This window comes from Diabrotica virgifera, chromosome 8 (genome assembly GCF_917563875.1).
Source record: "Diabrotica virgifera virgifera chromosome 8, PGI_DIABVI_V3a".
NCBI classification, from domain to species: Eukaryota; Metazoa; Arthropoda; class Insecta; order Coleoptera; family Chrysomelidae; genus Diabrotica; species Diabrotica virgifera.
In genome coordinates, this window is record NC_065450.1 from 41,445,787 (window position 1) to 41,458,989 (window position 13,203).

Consider the following 13,203-nt stretch of genomic DNA (forward strand, 5'->3'; position numbering starts at 1 on the left):
CCTAGAAAGAAAACATCTCAATATTTGGTTTAATACTCACCAGGAAAATCTCCATCGCATGCTTTTTCCAAATCATTGACAACGTCAACCATACTGACCGGTTTACCACTATATCCCTTTCTACATTCCATGGCTTCCAAAAAAGTTTGTTCAAAGTATTGCACTACTGAATCTTCGATAAAGTTTAATTTGAAGAACTTTACCAAATTGGGTTTGAAAAAATAGCCAGTCTGGATAAATTTGTTCCTCAGACTATATTGAAATATACGATGAACAAAGTGTCTGAACTTCGATGGTTCTCTTTCAAAACAACGTGGATCAGTTGCGAAAAAACAACGCGCAATCATTTCAGTGCCGAAATGACCCGCTATGTATTTAGCATCCACTGGACCAGAAATATTTTCTAAATATTCAGTAAATTTCTTATTTATTAATTCTAAATTCGTAAAAAACGTTTTCATCATTCCAGAACTAAATACTGAAGACATCTTTGTCTTTGTACTTTTCCATGTTTGATACTTTTGCTGATAGATAAACTTCGATATAAGATTATGGTGAGTAACATCTGCCATGGTTCTGTCACAAAACACGTTAAAATCTTTTATCAAAATGTCTTTAATTAACTTGGGTGATTTAATCAGCAAAACCGGTTTATCAAAAATAAACATTCCAAAATATGGTTCTTCAGTCTCATCGTAAATCTTTTGTACATACTCGTATAAAGTGAGTTTTAACGTGGCAACATCGTAAAGATTGCCAAAAAATGGAATTGGCTTTGGAGTGTACACACCTCGTTTTTTCCAATAGTTAAATTCTCTGGTAAAATATTTGTATCCCAGGAATATTATCCCAATACAAAATGTTGCAAGGCTGAATAGCCATGAAGAATTCAAGAAAGACATTTATCTGCAAAATAAATTGTATTCGTTAGTCGTATATAACTTATTTTTAAAAAAATATTAAAATGGTAATACACTCATGGACAAAAATATCGAATATTTTGAAATTATCTTGTGAAGTGAAATTTTTTGCGCTGCAACTTTTAGGCTTAGAACCTTCTCAAACGGTTTAGAAATGCTATCCTCAACAAAAATATAACTAAGCGCCGATGTCTTCTCCGAGCATAGACTATTGGTTGCAAATATCAACATTCGACTCAAAATAATTCATAAGGAAATGAAGCCCAAGATAGATATAAGACTACCAAAGAAAATGACATTCAGAAAAAGGTAAAAACAGCTATTAACAAGAATTTTTCGGAAATAGTTGAAGATACTACTATTATAGAGGCATAGAAGAACAGTGGAACGAAATCAAGACATTTATTGCCACAATTTCGCATGAATATCTAAAATAAAAAATACAGAAGAAGCAACCAATACAGATGATGGAAGAGCTAAGGGAATTAAAAGGTAGAAATGACAAAGAATTCAAAAAGTTGCATAAAAGTATACTAAGGGGATAAAAGGAACAACAGAAGCATGGCTGATGGAGAAATGTATGGAAATTGAAACACTACAAGGCAAACATGACCATTTCCATATGCACAAAAAGGTTAAAGAGGTACATAACACCAGAAAACAACGCAACACAGACGTAGTTGTAGACATCGAAGGGCAGATTTTGACTACAATTGAAGATAAATTACGAAGATGGAAAGAATATATGGCAAGAATTATTAGAAAATGCAGCACGAATTCCGATTTAAATAAACAATCCCCACGGCCCAGAAATATTAAACGAAGAAGTAACTATAGCCATTAAGCGGATTAAGGATGGGAAATCACCAGGACCTGATGAGGTGCATGATGAAATTATTCTACAGTGAAAACTAGTGAAACTATTCAACAACATCTACGAGACTGGTTACTTACCAAAAGACGTAGTCGAGGCATTGAAGCACAAAAAAAGACCTTACTGTCGATTTTTGGCGCAGTAAGACGGATTTTAATGCAGTTTGGTGCGTTGGATTCGTGAGAATGTTAGGAAATTTTGTGAACTAATGTAATGAATAAGAAATCTCAAATTGCATTTGTGCATAAGAAAAATGCATTTCAAAAATGAATTTCGGTAAATAGTGGGAAAATTGACTCAATTTTCTTACTCGGGGGTTTTTGGGGTCGCTGAAAACGAATATGAGGTCGGCGAGAGTGTGCAGACTACCTGGTGCCTGCAGCGGGTGTAATAAACGTCTTCCTCTCGAGTATTGTGGCAATTTATCATATAATTGGCTTAAACTCATTACTCGGGGGGTTTTTGGAGTCGCTGAAAATGAATATGAGGTCGGCGAGAGTGTGCAAAGTACCTGGTGCCTGCAGCGGGTGTAATAAACGTCTTCCTCTGGAGTATTGCAGTAATTTATCATATAATTGGCTTAAACTCATTACTCGGGGGTTTTTGGGGTCGCTGAAAATGAATATAAGGTCGGCGAGAATGTTCAAACTACCTGGTGCCTGCAGCAGGTTTAATAAACGTCTTCCTCTGGACTATTATGGTAATTTGTTAAATAATTGGCCCACATTTGTTACTCGGGTGTCTTTGGGGTCACTGAAAATATATCGCAACTCATATATATCGCAACGAGTAAATTCTAATTTCATATCATTTAACGCAGTTTGAATTAAGGCGCAAGTTTATGATGTGGTTTTGCCTTGAGAAAAAATTACTAGATACAGAATGTACTTAATAGCTATTGCCAAAAATAAAAAGATTGTCATTGGAAAAATTCTTTCATCTGTTAATGCATTTACCCAGCATTTAAAAAGAGTATTTTACAAACACAAATTTGGCTGCATGGAGATGGGGACAGTAACATGAACCCAACCGATTAGGGATGAGAATTACAAAATAATGTATTAATTCCAGTTAGAATGACTCAGCCACCTGGCCCTCCAAGCATTTTAAATTTAATATTCTGTAAGTTAGACTGCGGCAACTCTTGCGGGTGCAGGAAGCATGGGTTAGTTTTTAATTTAGCCTGCAAAAATTGTGCAGGCTCTGATTGCACATATATTGCATTGGACTCGAGAGAGGAAGGCAATAATGAAGAAGATGATAATGATGAAGAAAATGAATTTTAAAGGTAAATTACGATAAATTTTGTATAATGAACTTTTTTAACCAAAATATATTATAATAATTAAAATGTATGTTTATTTATAATAAAAATACCGCCCTTTTCGATCACTATAGTTACATCCAAGGAAATAAATTACCCCAAAAACCCCGAGTAACGAGTTTAAACTAATTAGATGATAAATTACCATCATACTTCAGAGGAAGACGTTTATTACACCCGTTGCAGGCACCAGGTACTTTTCACACTCTCGCTGACCTCATATTCATTTTCATCGACCCCAAAAACCGCCCGAGTAATGAGCTTAAGCCAATTATATGATAAATTACCACAATATTTCAGAGGAAGACGTTTATTACACCCGCTGCAGGCACCAGGTAGTTTGCACACTCTCGCCGACCTCATATTCGTTTTCATCGACCCCAAAACCCTCGAATATGAAAATTGAGTCAATTTTTACCACTATTTACCGAAATGCATTTTTCTTATGCCCAAATGTAATTTGAGATTTCTTATTCATTACATTAGTTCACACAATTTCCTGACATTCTCACGAATCCAACGCACCAGTCCGCATTAAGATCCGTCTTACTGCAAAAAAATCGACACTTCAATCCTTCAATGCCTCGACTATAACTGACTACTGTCAATATTCATTCCAGTTCCTAAAAAGGCCAACGCTAGAAAATGTGAAGAACGTAGATCAATCAGTTTGATGAGCCATGTAATTACTTAAAGTACTCCTTGATATCATTCACTCGCACATATACACCAAATTAGAAGAAAACCTGAGTGAAGTTCAATTTCAATTCAGAGCAGGACTCGGAACGAGGGAAGCACTTTTCAGTTTGCAACTTCTAATACAGAGAACCAGGGATGTCAACTGCGATGTGTATGCATGTTTCATTGATTTCGAGAAGGATTTTTATAAAATCCGACATGGGAAACTAATCGATAGCCTGAAAACATCTGATCTCGATGGTAAGGATATAAGATTGATCTCAAATTTATATCTCCAACAAAAAGCAATAGTGCGATTAGAAAATGAACTGTTCGAGATCTTCACAGTCGAAAAAGGAGTTATACTGTCACTAGCGTTATTTAACATATACTCTGAAAACATCTTTAGAGAGGCCTTGGACGGATCAGAAGATGGTATTGCTGTAAATGGCGAACTTATAAACAATATTAGATATGCAGTCGATACAGTATTGCTGACAGAGAGTGCACAGGGGGTTCAAAGGATGAGGGATAATGTTATAGAAACATGTAACAAATACGGCCTAAAACTAAAGTGCAAGAAGACAAAATAATGAGCATTAGTAAGAACAGTAAATAAACGCCCAAATCACAATAAGCGATACACCCTTAGAAAGAGTAGAAAAAATATGCTATTTGGGCTGCAATTTTAAGGATATTGGGGACCATAGCTACGAAATAAAAACTGGTATTGAAAAAGCCAGAAGCTCTTTTAATTGTCTTAGGAAGATTCTCTGCAGCTTATCTTTAAGTATCAATATACGCATAATAATTCTTATATGTTACGTCTATCTATAGTGTCCTCCTCTACGGAGTAGAAAGCTAGAGTCTTACAAAAGATGCCATAAAACCATTAGTATGTTGAGGGTGTCATATAATATACACCACACAACTAACATAACTATCCAGAGGCTAAGAAAGGACAAAGAAATTATTGACACTGCAAATAACAGAAAATTGGCTTACGTCGACCACATTATGCGTAGGTAATACTAAATACCGACTTCTACATTTGATTCTGCAAGGCAAGATTGAGGGCAAGATAGCCCCTGGACGTAGACGTAGACGTATATCCTGGCTGGCCAATCTTAGGAAGTGGACTAGGCTAACGTCAACTGATCTATTTCGAGCTGCTGGAATAGAATAAGATGGATCAATGTGATCGCCAACATCTCTAGAAGGTAGGCACAATTAGAAGAAACAACTCTTAGCCCTCCCAGTGTCATAGAAAGAGGATTTCATTGCCAAATGCGATATTTTATAGTGTCATATAAAAGCTCAATCGGTTTTAAATCTGATATGGGCTATACTATGTTGGCCAATATAATCTTTTAAAAAGAATCTCATCAAGGTAAGTTTTCACTATTCTAGTGATATAAGGACGTGTGTTATCTGACATATCCAATTTGGCTGGCAAATGGCAAAACATGATCTTCTAAAATGTTTTCAATGTATATGGCAGCTGTCATTTGCTCAATCACCTTCACAAGTTTGGTATATCCTTTCCAAGCAATACCGCTCCATAGCACTATGCTGACATCACCAAAACTAACATTCTGTATGAGGTTGTAGCTGCAATGTTCACCGTTCACCAACTCTTCTGTAGACTAGGGATGGGAAAAACCTACCGGTTTAAACCTAAAACCGGTTTTTTTACTTCGCAATAGCCGGTTTTACCGGTTGTTTTTTGTCCCGGTTATAACCAGTTTTTTCTTTTTAAAGTAAAAACCGGTTATTAGGTTTTTACGGTGATTAGGATTAGGTTAGGTATTATTTTGGATCCCAATCTTAATTACTATTCTCAAGTAATTATTCCAAACAAAACAATAATTCAAATTTTATTTTATAAATACAAAAGCAAACTGAAAGTTCCATCTCACATCAGCCAGAAACAATTATTAAGTTTTATTATAATATTTCCTTGAAAAGGTATTTGTAATCATAATATTTAAATAAGAAGTGATCTGGTTGAATTAGACGCAAACATCATCTATTTTTCACACCTAACTCTTGAGATTGAAAGTGGGTGAATGACTTTTTTTGATTACCAAAAATAATGCTCTGACTATGAATATCGATTTACTGATATTACGAATACGAATCTCCCAGAATTTCTCTACGTTTTCAAAACGATACACCCATACAGGAAGTATTAAATGAGTTAAAATGTACCTATTCTACAAATATACAAACGTGTTAAAAGTAATACATTATGATAAATGTTTTTTTGATGGTAGTAAAAATTAAAGATACATTGCATTATCCAATTTATTTTTAAGTAAAATATTTGTGTTGATATTATTTTTGTTTAATCCCATTTCAAAGAGTCTGGGATAATAATAATAGTAAAATAATAAATAAATATATTAATTATTAATAGAATAAAATGGTTTTATTAAAAATTGTGTTTTATTTATATTGATATTGATGTTCTTTCAATAGTACTAATTTTGATCATATTCATATCGAGTTGAATGGAGTATCGCAAACTAAAGTGCACTGTAAATGTAACTTTGTAACCTATGGGATTGAAAAAACCGAAAACCGGTTTTTTTGGCCGGTTATAACCGCCAGGTTAAACCGTAAGCATAAAAAACCGGTATAACCGAAAACCGGTGTTTTGTCAAAAACCGCCATCCCTACTGTAGACCAAATTTCGTCAATCTCGCTTCCCTATAGGGAACTTTATGCCAGTTAAAACCATACAGAGCGTTAGTTTTGGTGGTGGCGGCATAGTGCTATGATGCAGTACTTGGAAAGAACATACCAAACTTGTGGAGGTGACTGGGAGAATAACAGCTAGCATGTACATTGAAAACATTTTAGAAGATCATGTTTTGAATTGCTGCGAAGGATTGCAGTACAAAAAATTTCAATTCACATGATAATTTTAAAATATTCGATATTTTTTTCCATGAGTGTATAAAATTATTTATATTACCAATTTGTTTAGTACATGTTATATTAAGGTACGTATTCATTACGTCGGTGCTCTGTGCTCCGTGTAGCTGCTCCACATTGTGGATACGTTGGTGCTCCCGCTCGGCGCTCACCCTCGGCGATCCAAGCGGTTGCGGTTTATATGTAAACGAGCGCATGTCGTATCCATTGTATCAGTTACACGGAGCACGGTGCACAAACCTAATGGATACGTACCTTTGGACACACATACACAGTCAAATAGCCCATCATTTTTAACATGATATTACTGATCATTCACCTATAGCACTCAGTATTAATAATTTTAACAACACAAATTTAAATGTCATGCAATCAAAAATGTTTAAATATTTTATCAATTACGAAAAACTAAAATTATATTTACAACAAGAAAATTGGTTTTTAGTTTACTCTGAAAGAGATGTTAATAAGAGCATGGAATGTTTCATTACAAAACTACAAAATTATATAAAGTTAAATACCAAGAAAATAAAAATTAAACACAAAGAAAGATACAAAAAACCATTGATAACACCATCGTTACTTAAATTAATAAATGAAAAAAAAATTTATACAAATCATTAAAAACTCATCCCGATGATAAAAATTTACAGAACAGGTACAAAGTAAGTAAAAATAATTTATCAAAACGTATTCAACAAGCAAAAAAAACTTATACAGAAGGGTTAATAAATACTAACAAAAATATGTCTAAAAATTTATGGAGATGCGTAAATAAACTATGTGGAAAAACAGTTTCAAAAACAAACATAAAACTAATAAAAACACAAAATAATGAAGTACTAACTAACAAAACAGACATATCAAATGAATTTGTTGACTACTATACCGATTTAGGAAAACGATATGCAGAAATGATCTCTGAGCCAACTGAATTTCGATCAAACATATTGGAAATAAATAATAGTATGTACCTGTCTCCAACAACTGAAAATGAAGTTGAAGAAATTATAAAATCTTTAAAAAATAAAAAGTCACCAGGGCACGATAATATTAGATCTGAAACTTTAAAAGAAATAACAAAACAGATTTCAAATCCCTTAACATACATAATAAATTCATGTCTTAATTTAGGCATTTTTCCAGATATATTAAAAATTGGAACTATTAAACCACTATTCAAATCTGGCGAAGAAACACATTGTCAAAATTATAGGCCTATAACCCTAATCTCAAATATAGGCAAAATATTCGAAAAAATAATTAAAATAAGACTCACACATTTTTAAAAAAAATTTAATATACTATCTGAATGTCAATATGGGTTTCAAGAGGGGATATCAACCGAAGATGCAATCTGTGCTCTAACAGCTAACATCTACAAAGCTCTTGATAATGTAAAACCATCTCTTTGTATATTTGTAGATTTAGCAAAGGCATTTGATACAGTTTCACATAAAATACTGCTAAATAAACTTCAAAAATATGGTATAAGAGGACTTGCATATAACATCCTAGAAAGTTATCTGCTAAATAGACAACAACATGTTTCTATAGATGGAGAAATCAGTAAAGGAAGAATTATATCTTACGGAGTACCACAGGGAACAGTCTTGGGACCAATTCTCTTCAATATTTATATCAATGATCTATTCAGACTGAATGTAACAGGTAAGATAATAAGTTTTGCAGATGACACAGCTATTTTCTATGATGCAAATACATGGAATAATTTCAAACAAAAAGCTGAAACAGATTTTGCTACAATTCAGAAATGGCTTCAGTTTAATAAACTTACCTTAAATATAGAAAAAACAAAATATATACCATTTACATCATATGTTAATAACCTCCCAAATCTTGGCTCATTAAAAATTGATGCAAAAAATGAAATTCCACACACATACGAGATTAAATATCTAGGTATAATAATTGATAAACATTTACGATGCAAATAATATAGTAAATAAATTAAGAGGACTCTTATCAAGATTTAAATTTTTAAAACAATTTTTAGGAATAACTCATTTGCGAATTCTTTATTATGCACTCATACAATCTCAACTTACATAATATGGCCTTTTAGGATGGGGTGGAATACGCAATAATTACTTACATTCTATAAATATTATTCAGAAATGGCTAATTAGAATTATATACGGGAAAAATTTAAGATATTCTAGTGAGCTGTTATATAACGAAAGTAAATTTTTAAATGTACATAAATTATTCTGTTATAAAGCCCTTATACATATACATGAAAAAAAGATAATATTAAATTTTAACAGTAATGCCCACCAAACTAGATATATAAAACATAATACAATTCTACCAAAATGTAATAAATCCATCCTTCAAAGATATGTCGGTTACATAGGGCCCAAATTGTACAATTTGCTACCGGATAATTTAAAACAATTTAAAAATTATAAAAAACGTAGGTATAAATATGAAATTAAACAATGGATTGGGAACAAATCAACAAAATTCTGCGAAGAACTTTTTTTTTATATATATTTTATTCTGGCCTTGGTTCAGAACCTTTAGCCACGTAACTACATAATAGGTTTGTTCGTAGTACGATCCAATCGATCAGCAACCGTTGCCAACCATCAGACGCATGCGCAGTTAACAGTTAGCGCTGCGCAGTTAACAGTTCGAGTTCGTAGACTACGAACGCGCTTGCGTCTGACGGTTGGCAACGGTTGCTGATCGTTCTACGAACAAACCTATTATTATACAATTATTATTCGTTCATAAGTATAAAATTGTCCAGTATACACTTAAAAATAAAAATAAAAAAAGCGAAGAACTTATTAATGGACAATAATTGTAATAAATAAACTTAAATAAGAAATAAAAAATTGTATCGAAAATAAAAATTGTATCTAAATAGATTTTTATTATCAACTGCGACATTTCTTGAATTATTGATGGCCACATTTATATCACAAATTATATTAAAATTATTATATTTTTATTTTTTCTAGATTGAAGAGTTTTTAGTATTTTTATAAATTTTCATATAACTGTATACATTTATACATTTGTTAAATATTGTTTGTGTTTGTTTATATTTGTAAATTAGTATATTATATTTTTAAGTAATTGATGGATTCGACCGTTACTTGATGGAAGCTCATTTTATCTAACAATAAAACACGAAAACGTTTGTTTTCTATACTTCCACAAAATTTATTATAACTAAGTGACTACAGCTGTTTCGGCGGAGTGCCTTTCTCAAGTGATATAGTTTACAATGTGTTTGCCTTTTTAAGTCTTCAACTGAAGAGGTTGAGGAGTGGGGAGCTGTTTGTCTCGAGTTGGTCATTCAGAATTATATCTGTATTTTTCAGTTTATTAATTTCCAAAGATTCTAAAAAAGATAGCTTAAGGCCTTTATTTTGAATATGTAGAATTTGAAACTCTTCATTGAAAGAATGATTATGATCTAGAAGGTGAAGTGCGTATGTAGAAGTGTCTGTTTTTCTATTGTTGAATGCCCTTTTGTGTTCTGCTATCCGTTTGTCAAAAGTTCTGCCAGTTTGACCGATGTACGTTTTCGGACAGTCACCACAAGTTAGTTTGTACACACCACTCTGTAGTTGCTTTCTCTTTCGACTTTTATTGTTCTTAATATATTTGCTTAAGTTGTTGTTAGTTCTGAAAGCTGGTGTTATTCCTTTCTTTTTTATGTATCTGGCTATTTTTGTTGTTATCTTGCCAGTATATGTGAGAGAGCAGAAGGTACTGGGTTCTTTCTGTGGTGGTGGATACACTAATTTCAGGGCTTTCTTATGGAGTTTTTGGTTTAAAATTTTGTTAACTGTTTGTTCGTTATAGCCGTTGTTTACTGCTATTTGTTTAATGATGTTTAGTTCTATCTCGAAGTTATTTTTTGTCATGGGAATTTCTGTCAGTCTATGTATCATGCTATGGTAGGCTGCTAATTTGTGTTGTGTAGGATGGGATGATGAATTGTGTATAGTTGTGTCAGTATGGGTAGGTTTATGATATACGGAGAACTCATGTTTGTTGTGTAGTCTGGAAATCGTTACATCTAGAAAGTTTATGGAGTTATTCTGTTCTGTTTCTATTGTAAACTCAATATTATTATGAAGTGAATTAATATATGATAGGAATTGGTCAAGTTGTCTGTTAGTTCCTGTAAAGCATACTAGTATATCATCCACGTATCTCCACCAATATAAGAACTGTTTAAATACGGGATGTTTAGAAATTGTTGTTTCAAGTTGGTTCATAAATATATCTGATAGCAATGGGCTTAGAGGATTACCCATAATAAGTCCTGCACTGTTGTTTGTGTATATTTGATTATTGAATTCAAAATAGTCTTGATTTATGCAAATTTCAAGAAGGTGTAAAATTTCAGATGCAATGATCGGATTTGTACTATTATGGTCTAAAAGATTCTTAACTAAAACAAAAGTTTCTGTAGGAGGAACACTAGGAAAAAGATTTTTTACGTCAAATGAAATTAGTCTGGAGTTGTTGGGCAATTGAAAATGTTGTATTTTATTAACTAGTTCTAGTGTATTTTTTACGGTGAATTTAGGTGAAAATTTAGTGTATTCTGTAATAATATCTGACAGTTTTTTTGAAAGTTTATATGACGGAGCTGTATAAAAAGAAACTACAGGTCTTATTGGGTGGTCAGGTTTGTGTAGTTTAATAAAAGAGTATAATTTAGGAGGTTGTGGGTTCATAATATTAAGGTATTTCTGTTCTGTTGGATTTAGTATTGATTTTGAATTTTCAATGGCTAGTTTAATTTGTTTTCGGTATTTTTCTGTGGGGTCTTTGTTTAGTTTTATACTGTTTTGGTTAGTTAAACTACACAAACCTGACCACCCAATAAGACCTGTAGTTTCTTTTTATACAGCTCCGTCATATAAACTTTCAAAAAAACTGTCAGATATTATTACAGAATACACTAAATTTTCACCTAAATTCACCGTAAAAAATACACTAGAACTAGTTAATAAAATACAACATTTTCAATTGCCCAACAACTCCAGACTAATTTCATTTGACGTAAAAAATCTTTTTCCTAGTGTTCCTCCTACAGAAACTTTTGTTTTAGTTAAGAATCTTTTAGACCATAATAGTACAAATCCGATCATTGCATCTGAAATTTTACACCTTCTTGAAATTTGCATAAATCAAGACTATTTTGAATTCAATAATCAAATATACACAAACAACAGTGCAGGACTTATTATGGGTAATCCTCTAAGCCCATTGCTATCAGATATATTTATGAACCAACTTGAAACAACAATTTCTAAACATCCCGTATTTAAACAGTTCTTATATTGGTGGAGATACGTGGATGATATACTAGTATGCTTTACAGGAACTAACAGACAACTTGACCAATTCCTATCATATATTAATTCACTTCATAATAATATTGAGTTTACAATAGAAACAGAACAGAATAACTCCATAAACTTTCTAGATGTAACGATTTCCAGACTACACAACAAACATGAGTTCTCCGTATATCATAAACCTACCCATACTGACACAACTATACACAATTCATCATCCCATCCTACACAACACAAATTAGCAGCCTACCATAGCATGATACATAGACTGACAGAAATTCCCATGACAAAAAATAACTTCGAGATAGAACTAAACATCATTAAACAAATAGCAGTAAACAACGGCTATAACGAACAAACAGTTAACAAAATTTTAAACCAAAAACTCCATAAGAAAGCCCTGAAATTAGTGTATCCACCACCACAGAAAGAACCCAGTACCTTCTGCTCTCTCACATATACTGGCAAGATAACAACAAAAATAGCCAGATACATAAAAAAGAAAGGAATAACACCAGCTTTCAGAACTAACAACAACTTAAGCAAATATATTAAGAACAATAAAAGTCGAAAGAGAAAGCAACTACAGAGTGGTGTGTACAAACTAACTTGTGGTGACTGTCCGAAAACGTACATCGGTCAAACTGGCAGAACTTTTGACAAACGGATAGCAGAACACAAAAGGGCATTCAACAATAGAAAAACAGACACTTCTACATACGCACTTCACCTTCTAGATCATAATCATTCTTTCAATGAAGAGTTTCAAATTCTACATATTCAAAATAAAGGCCTTAAGCTATCTTTTTTAGAATCTTTGGAAATTAATAAACTGAAAAATACAGATATAATTCTGAATGACCAACTCGAGACAAACAGCTCCCCACTCCTCAACCTCTTCAGTTGAAGACTTAAAAAGGCAAACACATTGTAAACTATATCACTTGAGAAAGGCACTCCGCCGAAACAGCTGTAGTCACTTAGTTATAATAAATTTTGTGGAAGTATAGAAAACAAACGTTTTCGTGTTTTATTGTTAGATAAAATGAACTTCCATCAAGTAACGGTCGAATCCATCAATTATTTACAGGAAGCCAATACAGGGCTATTGAC

General features: G+C 32.7%; 1 protein-coding gene across 1 annotated transcript in view; it reads right to left on the reverse strand.

Annotated features, from left to right (window-relative positions):
• LOC126889534 (cytochrome P450 6k1-like) overlaps nucleotides 1–13,203 on the reverse strand; it is a 110,174-nt gene that overhangs the window by 23,651 nt on the left and 73,320 nt on the right. The window contains exon 2 of the mRNA XM_050657886.1: nucleotides 41–906. Within this exon, the coding sequence (XP_050513843.1) occupies nucleotides 41–902 (862 nt within the window). The 5' untranslated portion in view covers nucleotides 903–906. The remainder of the gene's footprint in view (nucleotides 1–40; nucleotides 907–13,203) is intronic.